This window comes from Amphiura filiformis, chromosome 15 (genome assembly GCF_039555335.1).
Source record: "Amphiura filiformis chromosome 15, Afil_fr2py, whole genome shotgun sequence".
In the NCBI taxonomy this organism is placed as follows: Eukaryota; Metazoa; Echinodermata; class Ophiuroidea; order Amphilepidida; family Amphiuridae; genus Amphiura; species Amphiura filiformis.
The window spans coordinates 12,367,339-12,384,329 of record NC_092642.1 but is presented as its reverse complement, the minus strand read 5'-3'; the positions used below and the strand labels follow the sequence as shown (position 1 = coordinate 12,384,329).

General features: G+C 36.4%; 1 protein-coding gene and 10 non-coding genes across 11 annotated transcripts in view; all 11 read left to right on the top strand.

Moving 5' to 3' along the window:
• LOC140171261 (visual pigment-like receptor peropsin) overlaps window positions 1-4,012 on the top strand; it is a 57,554-nt gene extending 53,542 nt beyond the window's left edge. Inside the window, exons 5-7 of the mRNA XM_072194491.1 lie at window positions 1,949-2,169; window positions 3,254-3,526; window positions 3,915-4,012. Coding sequence (XP_072050592.1) covers window positions 1,949-2,169; window positions 3,254-3,526; window positions 3,915-3,923 — 503 coding nt within the window. The 3' untranslated portion in view covers window positions 3,924-4,012. The remainder of the gene's footprint in view (window positions 1-1,948; window positions 2,170-3,253; window positions 3,527-3,914) is intronic.
• A 1,623-nt stretch (window positions 4,013-5,635) lies between these two features.
• Trnal-caa (transfer RNA leucine (anticodon CAA)) lies at window positions 5,636-5,758 on the top strand. Its single transcript has 2 exons — window positions 5,636-5,673; window positions 5,713-5,758. It is a non-coding gene; the product is annotated as a tRNA-Leu (tRNA).
• Window positions 5,759-6,002: 244 nt separating this feature from the next.
• Window positions 6,003-6,125, top strand: Trnal-caa (transfer RNA leucine (anticodon CAA)). Its single transcript has 2 exons — window positions 6,003-6,040; window positions 6,080-6,125. It is a non-coding gene; the product is annotated as a tRNA-Leu (tRNA).
• Window positions 6,126-6,722: 597 nt separating this feature from the next.
• On the top strand, window positions 6,723-6,845 carry Trnal-caa (transfer RNA leucine (anticodon CAA)). The gene is made up of 2 exons: window positions 6,723-6,760; window positions 6,800-6,845. It is a non-coding gene; the product is annotated as a tRNA-Leu (tRNA).
• Window positions 6,846-7,101: 256 nt separating this feature from the next.
• On the top strand, window positions 7,102-7,226 carry Trnal-caa (transfer RNA leucine (anticodon CAA)). The gene is made up of 2 exons: window positions 7,102-7,139; window positions 7,181-7,226. It is a non-coding gene; the product is annotated as a tRNA-Leu (tRNA).
• Window positions 7,227-7,816: 590 nt separating this feature from the next.
• Window positions 7,817-7,939, top strand: Trnal-caa (transfer RNA leucine (anticodon CAA)). Its single transcript has 2 exons — window positions 7,817-7,854; window positions 7,894-7,939. It is a non-coding gene; the product is annotated as a tRNA-Leu (tRNA).
• A 259-nt stretch (window positions 7,940-8,198) lies between these two features.
• On the top strand, window positions 8,199-8,321 carry Trnal-caa (transfer RNA leucine (anticodon CAA)). The gene is made up of 2 exons: window positions 8,199-8,236; window positions 8,276-8,321. It is a non-coding gene; the product is annotated as a tRNA-Leu (tRNA).
• Window positions 8,322-9,764: 1,443 nt separating this feature from the next.
• Window positions 9,765-9,887, top strand: Trnal-caa (transfer RNA leucine (anticodon CAA)). The gene is made up of 2 exons: window positions 9,765-9,802; window positions 9,842-9,887. It is a non-coding gene; the product is annotated as a tRNA-Leu (tRNA).
• Window positions 9,888-10,804: 917 nt separating this feature from the next.
• On the top strand, window positions 10,805-10,941 carry Trnal-caa (transfer RNA leucine (anticodon CAA)). Its single transcript has 2 exons — window positions 10,805-10,842; window positions 10,896-10,941. It is a non-coding gene; the product is annotated as a tRNA-Leu (tRNA).
• A 4,368-nt stretch (window positions 10,942-15,309) lies between these two features.
• On the top strand, window positions 15,310-15,432 carry Trnal-caa (transfer RNA leucine (anticodon CAA)). Its single transcript has 2 exons — window positions 15,310-15,347; window positions 15,387-15,432. It is a non-coding gene; the product is annotated as a tRNA-Leu (tRNA).
• Window positions 15,433-15,692: 260 nt separating this feature from the next.
• Trnal-caa (transfer RNA leucine (anticodon CAA)) lies at window positions 15,693-15,815 on the top strand. The gene is made up of 2 exons: window positions 15,693-15,730; window positions 15,770-15,815. It is a non-coding gene; the product is annotated as a tRNA-Leu (tRNA).
• Window positions 15,816-16,991: the final 1,176 nt, after the last annotated feature.

The window sequence follows — 16,991 nt, the reverse complement described above, 5'->3', positions numbered from 1 at the left end:
TGGCCGTGCACAGACGCATTTGGGTCCTGGTCAAGCCAAACTAAAAAAAAAAAAAGAGTCTGGATTAAAGCATACTGGCCTATATGAATATGAGAGTAAACAAACAGCATAAAAACTAAAGAACAAGAAAAACAAGACCCTGCTAAGAAAAGAAAATCATGTATACAATTTTACTGTCAGTCTTTGGGTCAAGAGAGGTTAAATTCTTATCCAATATCAACTGCACCCGCAGCTTAAAGAATATAGCTTGCTTAGTATGTTGCAGTCTATTACTCAGTTTTAACAATTTCTTTTTGCTATCTTCAGAAGATAGCAACTGCGCGTATATTACTGGAGAATCGCTGTAGTAACGGCAATAAGCATTTCTTTCAAGTATGGTATATTATAGATAGCTATATAAATAGCACTATATCATGTCAAAGGCAAACTTCACCTCTATAGAGGTTTACAGAATCGAAAGATTTTGCCAAATTAAGTAGCTATCTCGAAATAACTAAGCACCTACTTAATCAAAAGCAATTTTTATGTCTGCGCAAAATCTAGCATAATTCCCAAGGCGTGTTTGAATGATCAGAACCGTGATTTGTCTTCAGTGCCCTAGAGAGGAAACCTGCCAAAAACGTCAAGGAAATATGTTTTTTTACGAAGCAATAAAAGGTAAAAATAGCACACTTCAGACAAATCATGAACAATACGGCTTCCTTAAAGGATATTGGACTGTGTCAAGGACGCTATCATGGAGATGAAAATTGGGAGCAAAATATAATTATACATTCAGTCGATGAGTGCATGAAAAGGAATTTGTTTGATAGATTCAAGAATCGCCGCAAGGGTAATATCTTTCTTCATTATTAGGAATTTTTAACAGTATATCCTGAATAGAAATTGGAATCTATTTAGAGCGAATGTTTTAGTGAAGATCAATGATTGTGTACGACACGTATCTGGATCTTCCTTTTATACCCTTCTTATACAAAGTCTTAAGGAGTCAGTCACCCATCTGTGCACAGTATTTTTTGTGGGACCTGAAAGCACATCAAACACACAAAATTGCATTCTGAATACGAGGAATGTCCATATTAGGCCCCCTATTTGGATTTTTTTCAAATTGGCGATATAATACAAGTTTTATGGCAAATTATTTTTAAAAAATTGACATTTGACAGTCCTCGAAGTAAACTTTATAAATCTAATGATATTTATCTAAGGTGTATGTAGCTGGGAGGAAAAGTCGTCCATCATTTGAAAATGATGACCTTTCGTATTGAAGATATACAATAATATATTCCAAAATCGAAATAAAAAAATAATCAAACGTTTCATTTGCATCTCTGGGATCTGCCAGGATTTTCAAATATTACACTCTCAGGAAAAAAAAAGTTTCTAAAAGACGAGCATTCATATTTTTAGGTATTTTCGTCTCGGCTCTATACATGCTATATGGAACCCTCAACTTTTTAAAGAACCTAAAAGGGTTTTTTTTTTCAGTTTAAAGAACCTTCATTCCTGAGTGGTCCATATACAGGACATCAAAAGGTTCTTTAAGGTCTTTTAGAACCTCGCTATCTGAGCTCTTAACATTAGCCTAGATACGTGTTCATGAAATTTTTAATGCTCAACTCAATTTAGTGACTAAAATAAGGTAGCTTTTGTATGCCGTGTTTTCCAAACATTGACTGAATATGGAATTTTAACTTTTATTCCAAGTTAGGTCGAAATAAAGGATTTAGGATTGACCTGTTTCAGCTGGAATAAAAAGATAACATTTTTTAACTCCAAAAAATTAGTTCTGTAATATTTTAGAATCGGGATTATCGGGAGTAGTTGCTTACAGTGACGAAATATAAAAATAATAAGTAGGCCTATTGAACTAAATCATAAAAACTTTGAAGTTTTAAAACATCTTTAAAAAAGATGCTTAAAAACATTTTCCGTTGTCTTTCTGCAGGTTGTGGTGTGAACTGGCTTCAGAATGACGCGTCTTTCATTTCATACGTCTTATCGCTTACAGCGGGATGTTTTATTCTACCCATACTTATTATGTCATTTTGCTACTGGAAAGCAAAGTCCATACTCTACGCAGTATCAGCAATGAACTCCGCCTCAACAAATGAGGATAATATTAGCGCTCTCAATGCAGACTGGGCTAATCAGCAAGAAATTACTAAGGTTGGTCGGAATTGTCATGAATTGGCACTTATTTGCACAGTCCGCTTGGGTGCTATGAGGATATTTGTATACTGTAACTTTGACCATTATTATACATTAAGGGTCTGTTGAGATATTCACTGATATTGTAAGGCATGACCCTAATCTTTCACACAAGGAGTATTTTATTTACCTGAAAGGGTGACTTCAATTGAAGTCTACACCACATCCCAGTGCTGTGTGACAGATTAAGGTCGCGTCTTTCATAGGGGGTGTATGGATTTCAGTTAGAATAGCCCAATGGGAAGGTACAATAGGAAAACAGAAACTGATATTATTGTAATGCGAAACGCCAAAACTTTAATAAGACCATTGTATTTGTCAGAATACTATAGATATCGCGATATGACACTGCTATCGTCAGTAGATAGCAACAATCGCCGTAACCTCTCTTGTTTTTTGATATTAATTTGCGACATGCCGTTGCTTATGCGTGCGCTAACACACTACTTCAATATTAAGGCTTTGTGGTTTTTTTTATTTGTTTGGGTTTTTTTATCAAGGGCTGTATTATATAATAAAGTATTATGTATAATTGTTGTCAATTTATAGTGCTTTCGATAATCACCTGCGGCATAACTTTCAGAATATTAAACATTGAGAAAATAATGATCGTAATAATTATTGTGATCAAATTAGTTAAGTAATTCTGGTATTGTGTCTTATGCAATAATAATTGGATGTTAACAACCTATAAAGCTCTATAATATAGGCCTACATGGCATGCATGCATGCAATCAGTGCCAGATTGGGGCCAGATGTGCCTAAGCCATAATACCCAAGTTCAAGGTGGCCAAATTTGGAGGATAAAACAAATAAACTTTTAAAAAGACATTTAAAAGGAAAGAGTGATTTGAAAATAAGAAATGGGTTAAAGGGACGTGGTGGGTGCATAGGGTGCATGATATACACGTTAGGCCCTAGATCCATATATTCATGGGGCCATAAATTTTAGCCTGGCACAGGGCAATGAAAATGTGAACCTACATGCAATATCACGGTGCTTTTAATGCGTCTAAATTGGCTCAATTTCTTTTCCTCACAGCTGGGACTCGCACTGGTGATCTTCTTTTTATTTGCCTGGAGTCCGTACGCAGTCATTAATCTTTGGGCAGCATTTGGAGACCCCGAACGAATCCCATACCTACTCGCTGTCCTAGCTCCATTGATGGCTAAATCCACGGTTGTTGTAAACCCCTTGTTGGTTGTGATGATCAGCAAGAAATTCCGAAGTTACGCCAGGATGGTGGTTCGATGTGAATCTCCCCCTGGTGAGGATTTGACACTGGAAATTGGCGGCGAAATGCAGGATGCAACGGTATGTCATGATAAAAATGGTATTATGTAAGATAATAGTTTTCCAAGCAAAAAATACAATTCATCCATAGAAAATCCTGGGTGGGTACTTTTGTGTAACAGTGGCCGCTCTGGATTGCCACTCCACACCCAGGTGTCATGTTGAAGCTAAATTATTATAATGAATCTCAGTTTTTTTTTAAAATGTGATGATGATGATGATGATGATGATGATGATGATGATGATGATGATGATGATGATGATGATGATGATGATGATGATGATGATGATGATGATGATGATGATAATGATGATAATGATGATGATGATGATGATGATGATGATGTTAGATGTTAGAACTGTTTATAATCAAAATGTCTAATATTTCTTCCCATTAATTTCCATGCAGCTGTGGTAGTTGGTAGCATCTTGGAGTTGGTGCGGGCACCTCTTCGTTGATATCAGTGCGCTTCCGATTGTCGTCACAGAACACGGCTCTCAATGGACATGATGGAAGAAGGTTGCATGTTTGCAGTCTCTTTCATTGATATTGCTGTCCTCGTTTCAAGATTATTTTATACAGGCTAAGAAGATTTATAGTCACTAAGGGGGTGAAGAGCAGTTACCCACACGGTGGTTAATAGATGTCCAAATCTGGCGCCAAGGTCCAAGGTTCAATACCCAGTGGAAGGATAGGACAGGTGTTGTGCAAGACAGAGATTTCGAAGGTATCTGATGCCCCAGGATCTGTACATCCAGGATGACATAAAATGTACGAAACCCGTGCATGGGGTTGAGGGGCAAAGGGCAGCTATATCACCCCAAATGGACACCGAAAATGGACCGAGTTTGCATTAAACTAGGATGAGTGATCTCCCAAACCCATCCATGAAGACATAATGTATGATATCGGTATTACACGATTCCATGAGTGCGGATGGCGAAATACAAAGAAAACCGGACCTACACTCTGCTGTCAGAAGTCCATATTATGAGCTATTACAAGTTATTATAAAAAGGGGTGGTTTCTACTTATCTAGAGTTTGTCAATATGCGTAAACCAAATTGAGATTCCTCTTGACTAGTCAAATAGGAAAAACAATGGGTATACCTGGACAATTATTTTGACGGCAAAATTACCGCATATCCCTTTTGTGTCTCGTTATTTTTGAAGTGGATCAGACATAAGCATGATAACAATATCTTTAATGATTTATTTATTTATTATGATGGTTTCTGTGTATATTGTCCTTCACTGTAAATCGGAATGTTTAGGTAAAAAAAACTAGTCTTAGTCCCAATCTATATTTGCTTCTTTGTCGCTAGTATGGTGACTATTATAATAGGAGCACAAATTGGCTGGGACCGAGAATAGTTCTAATAGAATTCTTTCTCTACTTAAATACTTTTTTGAATTGAATGAATGCATAGTTTTATGTTTAATCAAAATTATTAAAACACCGTTTGGTTACCATAATGAGAACCGGGTATATTTCACTTACATTGTATTTATATATAAGATTCGAAAAATATACGTGAGCATAGTGAGTGAGTTGATTGATTCAACGTATTAGCTCAGTGTGTTTTTAACCCAACTGTATCCAATAGTTAAACACTGTAAAAGTGTTTGAGTGTTTGTCTGCGTGTAAAATTTCATACAAATAGTAGTGCCAAAATTGAAAACCCTTCAAGATCAGCTGATAATTTTTCAAACCGGGCTAAAAATAAATAAGACCGTGGAAATTTTGGCCAAAAAAGAAAATTCTCACGCCGGATAATGGAAAGCTCATAAAGAAAAAGCATGTGTAGTAAATATCAACTGATCATTGTAATTTGTGTACTTTTAGCTGAAATGGATTGGTAAATAAGTTTTAAAATTATCCGTTTTGCAAAAATTCTAGCATGTATGACGTGAAGTGTAAAATATACTATTATTGTCGCCCGCCCTATAATAGCCATCTACCTCTTTCAATATTTTTTCAATTTCCCTATCCCCAGTCTCTACCCCTAACACTGCGAACAGTGTGTTTCGCATCACTCTGTTCACTCAAGCTGTTTTCACATGACGCAACAGTAATGACCCCGGTAGAAAATACTTATAAGAGATATTTCAGTACAAACCTGCAGCATGTCAGGATGGCCGAGTGGTCTAAGGCGCCAGACTCAAGGTTCAATCCTTACGGCACGTATATGTGTTGTATAGGGGTTTCTGGTCTCCGAATGGAGGCGTGGGTTCGAATCCCACTTCTGACACTAATTTTGCTTTAATTTTTTAAAGTTCATTTTACTCGTCAGATTTGTAAGTTTCACAATAACAAGTTTTCATAAATTGTCCAAAATCTGGAAGGTAACGTCATATACATATATTTTTGTTTAATTTAGTTGCAATTTACAACGAAATGAGATTCATTCCAATTATTTCATGGTTGCTTTTGTTGTTTATATCACTGTTCGTAATTAGTAATATTACATTCAAATGCACTGTTCTTGACATCGTGTCAGGATGGCCGAGTGGTCTAAGGCGCCAGTCTCAAGGTTCAATCCTTACGGCATGGTTATGTGTTGTATAGGGGTTTCTGGTCTCCGAATGGAGGCGTGGGTTCGAATCCCACTTCTGACACTTATATTTACTCTTTTAATGGGTTGAGGCTCAGCAGTGTCGTCCAGGCTTTGGAAGTAAAACGGAAGAATACAATCAAAAGCATTCGTAGTGAAAATGGAAATATCAACTGATAAGAATAGCAATTTAATGAACGCATTTGTCTCACGCTCTGCCCAACTCCTTTCTATAATTTTATCTATTTCCCTACCCATCTTTCTACCCATTTCTCTCTCCCTCCTCCCTTCTTCGTTTTTCTATCCTTCATGATAGTTGTTGATATTACTTTTTCTGTTATTTCAAAGGTAATGTTCGTTATAATTTAATCAAAATATTACAATCGGAAACCCATATTATTATTAGACGTCCTTTCGTAATTCCCATACTTTTACTATTATGTTTTATTAATTTTGTTGATTTGTGTTGACTCACTTCAATTATTAAAACGTTACAGAAGTAACAATGAAACTGTACGAAGATTCATTTATTGTGTTTCGTATCACTCATGCTGTTTTTACATGCTGCAACTGAAATGACCCCGACGCGACGGTTTGCCGTAGTACGTCTTTGTCTGTGGAAAATACTTGAAAGAGATATTTCAATACAAACCTGCATCGTGTCAGGATGGCCGAGTGGTCTAAGGCGCCAGACTCAAGGTTCAATCCTTACGGCATGTTTATGTGTTGTATAGGGGTTTCTGGTCTCTGAATGGAGGCGTGGGTTCGAATCCCACTTCTGACACTTATTTTGCTTGAATTTCTTAAACTTCATTTTACTCGTGAGATTTCTATGTTTCACAATCCTTATAAATAATAAGTTTTGATAAATTGTCAAAAATCTGGAAGGTAACGTGATATACATATTTATATTATTTTAATTTAGTTACAATTTACAACGAAATGAGATTCATTCCAATTATTTCATGGTAGCTTTTGTTGTTTATATCACTGTTCGTAATTAGTAATATTACATTCAAATGCACTGTTCTTGACATTGTGTCAGGATGGCCGAGTGGTCTAAGGCGCCAGACTCAAGGATCAATCCTTACGGCATGGTTGTGTATGTTGTATAGGGGTTTCTGGTCTCCGAATGGAGGCGTGGGTTCGAATCCCACTTCTGACACTTCTTTTTACTCTTTTAATGGGTTGAGGCTCAGCAGTGTCGTACAGGCTTTGGAAGTAAAACGGAAGAATACAATCAAAAGCATTCGTAGTAAAATGGAAATATCAACTTATAAGAATGGCAATTTAATGAACGCATTTGTCTCACGCTCTGCCCAACTCATTTCTATATTTTTATCTGTTTCCCTACCCCTCTTTTTACCCATTTCTCTCTCCCTCCTCCCTTCTTCTTTTTTCTATCCTTCGTGATAGTTGTTGATATTACTTTTTCTGTTATTTCAAAGGTAATGTTCGTTATAATTTAATCAAAATATTACAACCGGGAACCCATATTATTATTAGACGTCCTTTCGTAATTCCCATAATATTACTATTATGTTTTATTAATTTTTTGATTTGTGTTGACTCACTTTAATTATTAAAACGTTACAGAAGTAACAATGAAACTGTACGAAGATTCATTTATTGTGTTTCGTATCACTCAAGCTGTTTTCACATGATGCAACTGAAATGACCCCGACGGTTTGCCGTAGTACGTCTTTGTCTGTGGAAAATACTTGAAAGAGATATTTCAATACAAACCTGCATCGTGTCAGGATGGCCGAGTGGTCTAAGGCGCCAGACTCAAGGTTCAATCCTTACGGCATGTTTATGTGTTGTATAGGGGTTTCTGGTCTCCGAATGGAGGCGTGGGTTCGAATCCCACTTCTGACACTTATTTTGCTTTAATTTTTTAAAGTTCATTTTACTCGTGAGATTTCTAAGTTTACAAATCCTTATAAATAATAAGTTTTCATAAATTGTCAAAAATCTGGAAGGTAACGTGATATACATATTTATATATTATTTTAATTTAGTTACAATTTTACAACGAAATGAGATGCATTCCAATTATTTCATGGTAGCTTTTGTTGTTTATATCACTGTTCGTAATAAGTAATATTACATTCAAAGGCACTGTTCTTGACATCGTGTCAGGATGGCCGAGTGGTCTAAGGCGCCAGACTCAAGGTTCAATCCTTACGGCATGCTTTTGTGTTGTATTGGGACTTCTGGTCTCCGAATGGAGGCGTGGGTTCGAATCCCACTTCTGACACTACTTTTTACTCTTTTAATGGGTTGAGGCTCAGCAGTGTTGTCCAGTCTTTGGAAGTAAAACGGAAGAATACAATCAAAAGCATTCGTAGTAAAATGGAAATATCAACTGATAAGAATGGCAATTTAATGAACGCATTTGTCTCACGCTCTGCCCAACTCCTTTCTATATTTTTATATATTTACCTATTTACCTGCCCCTCTTTCTACCCATTTCTCTCCCCCTCCTCCCTTCTTCTTTTTTCTATCCTTCGTGATAGTTGTTTATATTACTTTTTCTGTTATTTCAAAGGTAATGTTCGTTATAATTTAATCAAAATATTACAACCGGAAACCCATATTATTATTAGACGTCCTTTACTATTTATGTTTTTGTTTTTTTATTTGTGTTGACTCACTTTAATTATTAAAACGTTACAGAGGTAGCAATGAAACTGTACGAAGATTCGTTTATTGTGTTTCGTATCACTCATGCTGTTTTTACATGATGCACATACTGCAGTTACTGTCCGTTTTCCTATACACAATACACAGTGCTCTCACCATTGACGCGCGACCTTTACAAAATGTATGAAGAAGTATATTGCATTTGCCTAGTTAACATCACTGTGTGAAAAATAACCGGCCAATATTTTAGCTATTCTCCAAACTTCTAGCAAATATATTTCTCTAACATGACCTAAAATTACAGCTAGGTTAGATGTTCAGAAGGGGTCGCACTTTCGTAGAATATGAGTGAGGGCAAAGCATAGCTAGCTCATAGCTAGCCAACTCCCCGTGTTAATTGAATGGAGATTTGACCGAAAATATTGAGCTATATTGGTAACGGACCGCTCCGTTCTGAAGGATGCCACAAAAAACGGTACAAGCTACATTTAAACTATTCTATGAAATTCTAGAAAATATAGTTTTGTAACATGTCCTAAATTTTTAGCTAATTTAGGTGTTTGGAGAGGGTCGCACTTTTGTGTTTTAGGAAGGATATGTAAACGACAGATAACACCAAAAATATGAAGAAATTATTTTCAAACCGTGTTAAGTCAACAATCATTATGTTGCTCATTTTCAAGAATGCTGGTTAACAAAAAGCAGGGCATTGTCTCATTTCGTGAACAAAGGTGCACATACCATTGTTTCCTTCCGTTTCCTTTATAATCGGTTACCCAACTGAAGCTATAATACCAGCTTTATTGCGATATCGCACATTGAAAACAGACACATGTGCACAACCAGAGAAGATCCGATTTAATCAGTTGAGCTGTTTCAATGAGTGTTATCTTGGTTTAATAGCTTTTAATGGGGTTTAAGTCCTGCAAAGGTCGAGATGAATTCTACTGTAGACATGACTGCATCATGAACTGAAATGACCCCGACGGTTTGCCGAAGTACGTCTTTGTCTGTGGAAAATACTTGAAAGAGATATTTCAATACAAACCTGCATCGTGTCAGGATGGCCGAGTGGTCTAAGGCGCCAGACTCAAGGTTCAATCCTTACGGCATGTTCATGTGTTGTATAGAGGTTTCTGGTCTCCGAATGGAGGCGTGGGTTCGAATCCCACTTCTGACACTTATTTTGCTTGAATTTCTTAAGGGATCTAAAATGAGCGTTTATTGCGTTTCGACAGTATTTTTTGTGCGACATGAGAGCACCTCAGACCTATCGAATTGCATTCTGAATACGAAGCAAGTCTTTCTGATATCAAACAATTTTCATTTTTTGAAAATCACAATATAATACAAATTTTATGACAAATTATTAAAAATTTGATATTTTTCAAATTTTTGATATATAACAGTCCTCGAAGTGAATTATATAAATCTAATGATATATTCTTAAAGTGTATGTAGCAGGGAGGAAAAGCCGACGGTCAATTGAAAATTTTGACCTTTCATATTGAACATATGGATTTTTTCCCCAAAAAGACCGAATTTTTTTTGGTGTTTTTTTAAAAAAAAAACCATATCTTCAATACGAAAGGTCAAAATTTTCAATTGATCGTCGGCTTTTCATCCCACCTACATACACTTGAAGTATAAATCATCAGATTTATAAAGTTTACTTCAAGTATTGTTAAATATCAAAATATCAATTTTAATGATTTGCCATAAAATGTGTATTAAATTAAAAATCAAAATTATTTGATATCAGAATGACATTCTTCGTATTCAGAATGCAATTCGATATGTCAGATGTGCTCTAATGTCCCAAAATAAATACCGTCCAAACGTTCATACCCCAGCCCTTAAAGTTCATTTTACTCGTGAGATTTCTAAGTTTCACAATCCTTATAAATAATAAGTTTTGATTAATTGTCAAAAATCTGGAAGGTAACGTGATATACATATATTTTTGTTTAATTTAGTTACAATTTACAACGAAATGAGATTCATTCTAATTACCGGTACTTCATGCCAGCTTTTGTTGCTTATATCACTGTTCGTAAGAAGTAATATTACATTCAAATGCACTGTTCTTGACATCGTGTCAGGATGGCCGAGTGGTCTAAGGCGCCAGACTCAAGGATCAATCCTTACGGCATGGTTGTGTATGTTGTATCCCGTGTTGTATAGGGGTTTCTGGTCTCCGAATGGAGGCGTGGGTTCGAATCCCACTTCTGACACATCTTTTTACTCTTTCAATGGGTTGAGGCTCAGCAGTGTCGTCCAGACTTTGGAAGTAAAACGGAAGAATACAATCAAAAGCATGAGCATTCGTAGTAAAAATGGAAATATCAACTGATAAGAATAGCAATTTAATGAACGCATTTGTCTCACGCTCTGTCCAACTCCTTTCTATATTTTTATCTATTTCCCTACCCCTCTTTCTACCCATTTCTCTCTCCCTCCTCCCTTCTTCTTTTTTCTATCCTTCGTGATAGTTGTTGATATTACTTTTTCTGTTATTTCAAAGGTAATGTTCGTTATAATTTAATCAAAATATTACAATCGGAAACCCATATTATTATTGGACGTCCTTTAGTAATTCCCATACTATTACTATTATGTTTTATTAATTTTGTTGATTTGTGTTGACTCACTTTAATTATTAAAACGTTACAGAAGTAACAATGAAACTGTACGAAGATTCATTTATTGTCATTACTCGTTGACTGCCGATAAAACGCCCAATAAAGACTTAGTCACCGGACCGCGCCGGCCAGTTAAAGTACATGCCCTATCACACCACTCCACACCAGTCACATTTCCCAAATATGAAATTAAAAAAAGTCCAATTTTAATTTACTTCTTTTAAAGTTTGGCAGAGGCGGGGTTCGAACTCACGGCGCAACGCTTAGTACTCTATGAGCCTAGCGCCTTAGACCACTCGGCCACTTGTCTTGTTGTTATTCATTTGAAACATATTTAAAAATATAATCGCTACCACGTGACAAGCAAAGACAGAAAACGTATTATATTTTGGAATTTTATCATTAATGTGTATTATAATAGAGCTACCATTATTTATATTGTTGAATTCTCAAGCGCATCATTTCGAATTGGGTTTTATTCCTAAAGCCCGATACTGACTCCACCTGTACATTTTAATTTCATCGCGGGATGCTGAGATGTTTGAAAAGCATCGCAGCATCGCATACCGCTGCGAAGTGGAGTCAGGATCGGGCTTAATTCGAACCACCAGCATCCATGGTTCGATGTAGAGAGTCTTTCCTATTCAGAGGAAATATTGCAATTACACACCTTATTGCCTTTTAACAATAACCAATGATACTAGCACGTAATTCCAGTCAAGCACCAATCTTTAATCCTATTGTTGAAGAGGATAATAAGCTTATACTTATGTATAGCATTCGTAAAAAAGCTTAAGTCTTTGTTTGCTTTGGTTAAGTCCTGTTCAAGTGGTGGATTAACCAACAATTAACATTCCTGAACCTCGTTCAGTTGGCGATGATTTGAAGTGACCGCCAATTATGACCATTTGATATTTAATAGGGGCCTACCAGCAATGTGGAAAAAAAGAAATAATGTAGTGCCAAAATAATGTATACCCTTTTAGGCTGAGTTCACATAGAAGTATACGGTATACGGTATTCGCTATACGAAATACGCTCATTCGTTCAGGCTGAGTTCATATAGGAGTATACTATGTGAACTCAGCCTGGTCGAATGAGCGTATTTCATATAGCGAATAGCGAGTATGTCAGTTACCCATTTTCTTCGTCTTATCAAATGCTTGTAACTTTACTTCTTGAGGTCACATTGCATTCAATGAGGTGTCATAATGTGCAGAATTAGATAGTGCATCTATTAAAAAATGAATTTGCCCACATATGGTTTAGGTTTTTAAAATTTGGACGGTATACGCTGCACTAAAATCGAACACGCGCGATTCCCACTATACTATACTATACGCAGGTATACGGCCTTTTCGAATAGCTCTTATGTGACCCGGTACTATGAAATTACCTTGCTCGATTTAATCTATACGCGTGCACCTGCAAAACGTGCATCGTATACCCAAATAGTATACTTCTATGCGATCGTAGCCTTATGTGACCCGGTACTATGAAATTGCCTTGCTCGATTTAACTATATACGCGTGTACCTGCAAAACGTGCACCGTATACCCGAATAGTATACTTCTATGTGAACGCAGCCTTACGGAAGGAGCAAAGTTTAACAAGTTACAACTCCGCTTCTGCAGTACGAATGTCAGCGGCGAATGTCAGGTTATTATTTCCCAGTCTTGAAAAAAAATTGCAGGCAGAGGTGGGAATCGATCTCGGTACCTCCCGGTTAAAAAGCACTGTGCAAAACCACTAAGCCAACTAAATATCTGTCGTGAGATGCTTGACATTAATCTTTGATATTGCTGAATGGAACAAATCGCGGAATTAAATCAGTAATAAAAGAAGTAGATTCTTATTTAGCGGCCAAATTGGATAAAAGGGGAAATATTTGTCCCTGCTCTAAAGAAAATATAGGTTAGAAAATTATCAAATAAATTTAAATTAAAAATTGAGACTTTATATTTATTTATTTCACAAGGCGGCATTTTCACAGACAAACACTGTATACGCTAAAAACTCGACCCTCATTACTAGATGATGGCATAGCTCAGTGTTAGAGCATCAGACTTGTAATGTCAATATCGTTGGTTCGAATCCGCCTGCCAGCAATGCTACGCTACAATTTATTCAATTTTTTTCATTTATTTATTTATTTATTCATTCATTCATTCATTCATTCATTCATTCATTCATTCATTCATTCATTCATTCATTCATTCATTCATTTATTTATTTAAATAATTTGATATATGTGAAAGGGGTATTTGAGCAATTTGAAATTTTTACCCCGTATAATCCTATGGGGTCATTTTGAACCCACCCCTCCCAAATTGCCAAAACCTATGAGTTTAAATCATACATAATGATCAGTACGTCAATCATGAGTGAACACCGGTTGGTCACTGCATTTATTTGGGAATGGGTAGGCACTGCAGCTTGATTCACCATCCACAACATGATGTGTGCACATGCTACACTTGTAGGCCTATGTTGTTGTTGGTGTATAAGTAATGGGTCTTGCAATTGAAATGCCTCAAGCTTTTAATCCGATATGCAGATTATCTATTTGTTTTCATGAATTGGAAGACATTCTTTGATGTATTACTGAGCTCAATGATCTGAAATTACTGGAGTGTGAGGTCAGCATAGTATTTTATTAACAGAAAGTATAGAGGCCCTGCATGAAATTATCGATTGGCTCCAAACAAAGGATTTGAGCCGGTGTCCTTCACCGTAGTTATGGCGGAGTGCAGTCCATTCAATCAAATGTTGTCATCAACCTATTTGATTGCAATCATGCTTTTGTTGAATGCATTTGAGTAGTCCGCCATATTTACGGGATGATATGTCACATGCAAGGCCTCTATTCTCCAAATTCATTTCCTAATGTATGTGAGAATGATACAATAATGACATGATGAACATAGTCATTGATGCATCAGTTTTAAAATAGACTAGGCGGTTACCATATTTGGCGGTTCTCGGCTGGGCGCGATTACCAGGCTGATGGTGACATGTCCATATGACAGTTTTTACTAATTTGACCTCAGATGACCCCTGGCGACCCCAAAATGACCTTCCAAAAATTTGGCTCTAAATGTTGACTGTACCCACCAAGTTTCATGCCCATACGACAGTTTTAGTAATTTGACCTCAGATGACCCCTGGGTGACCTTGGATGACCCCAAAATGATCTAAACTTATAACTCTAAATGTTGACTGTACCCACCAAGTTTCATGCCCATATATGAGTTTTTACTAATTTGACCTCAGATGACCCGTGGTGACCTTGGATGACCCCAAAATGACCTTCCAAAAATGTTGTTTTAAATGTTGACTGTACCTACCAAGTTTCATGCCCATACGACACTTTTTAGTAATTTGACCTCAGATGACCCCTGGGAGCGGACTCCAGTGTCAGATGACTTTAAAACGAACATAAACATTTTTTTGACAGGACAGAACTACACCCACCCACCGAGTTTGAGCCCCGTACGACCTAGTTTCATGCCCATATGACAGTTTTTAGTCATTTGACCTCAAATGACCCCTTGGAGGCGGCCCCTGCGTCGGATGACTTAACCAACATAAACTTCTTCTTGCCTGGACAGAACTACACCCACCCACCGACAATCACACAGACAAAACCTAAATCTACAGAATATATCCATTACTCGTCTCGAAAGAGCTCAAAATAAATAACTTAGAAAATTTTCTTGATGTCCTTTAACATGTTTCCATAGTTAACCATCGTTAGCCATGGATATCTATGCTGTAGAACTGACCGGTGACTAAGTCCGATTTATTGGGACGTTTATCGACCATCAACGAGTAATGTGTTTCGTATCACTCATGCTGTTTTTACATGATGCAACTGAAATGACCCCGACGGTTTGCCGTAGTACGTCTTTGTCTGTGGAAAATACTTGAAAGAGATATTTCAATACAAACCTGCATCTTGTCAGGATGGCCGAGTGGTCTAAGGGGCCAGACTCAAGGTTCAATCCGTACGGCATGTTCATGTGTTGTATAGGGGTTTCTGGTCTCCGAATGGAGGCGTGGGTTCGAATCCCACTTCTAACACTTATTTTGCTTTAATTTTTTAAAGTTCATTTTACTCGTGAGATTTCTAAGTTTACAAATCCTTATAAATAACAAGTTTTCATAAATTGTCAAAAATTTGGAAGTTAACGTGATATTCATATTTATATATTATTTTAATTTACTTACAATTTTACAACGAACTGAGATTCATTCCAAGTAATTTCATGGTAGCTTTTGTTGCTTATATCACTGTTCGTAATAAGTAATATTACATTCAAAGGCACTGTTCTTGACATCGTGTCAGGATGGCCGAGTGGTCTAAGGCGCTAGACTCAAGGATTAATCATTACGACATTCTTATGTGTTGTATAGGGGTTTCTGGTCTCCGAATGGAGGCGTGGGTTCGAATCCGACTTCTGACATTAATTTTGCTTTAAGGGGACTCAATCTTTTGTGCGTAATTATAGAGGGCCAGAGGATTCACTCTATCATTTAAAAAATTATTTGAAGAAGTCAAAGAGCCCTAAGAATAAAAACTGTAGTGTAATTCACGCCAGACACAACTTCTTTATATGTCAAAATTAATTTTTGTAATCGATCAAAAACAAACGTTTTATATCAATTTTAAATTTAGCCTGAATCCGTAAATATGGTACCTCTCGCCCTTTTTTAGATCGAGGCTGTTTTTACCATTATGCAGCGAACCATTGTTGAAGCTATTTCATATATATGTGCAAAACATTCTAGAGCAAGAATGAGGCCATATACTGTTGAAATATCTTTTGTTGATTTCAAATGATAATGTCAAGAAGTCGTAAATTTTAAGGTCAAATTCCTAAAACCAAAACAAAACATTGCGACGCAGATATTTCCCGACTTACGCAATTTCATCATCACATCAGTGTCTTTATTATTTGTTTGAAACCTTTCCCAAACGTTCGTGCTATTTATGCATAAAACGGCTAATCTATCTTTACAAAACGCGTCTTTTTTTAGTAAACAAAAGGCTAAAGATGGCATTATGAGATTTATCGTTATCATTACACTCCTCCGCTCAACTGCCACCGTAGCCGAGCGGTAAAGCACTAGACCCGTAATCAAAGGAAGTTACGAATCTCTGGTTCGAATCCCAACGATCCCTGTGGAAACTTTTTTTTCTTCAAAATTCATGATCGCATTCCGAAATGAGTCACTTGTCGGTAAATCATGTATCATATCCTTAATTTTTAAAGTTCATTTTATTCGTCAGATTTCCAAGTTTCGCAATCCTTTAAGGGATCTGGAATGAGCGTTTCGACAGTATTTTTTGTGGGACATGAGAGCACATCAGGCATATCGAATTGTATTCTGAATACGAAGAATGTTTTTCTGATATCAAATAATTTTTCATTTTTTGAAATTCACGATATAATACAAATTTTACGACAAATTATTAAAATTTGATATTTTTCACATTTTTGATATATAACAGTCCTCGAAGTAAATTTTATAAATCTAATGATATATTCTTAAAGTGTATGTAGCTGGGAGGAAAAGCCGACGATCAATTGAACATTTTGACCTTTCATATTGAAGTTATGGTTTTTTTCCCCCAAAAG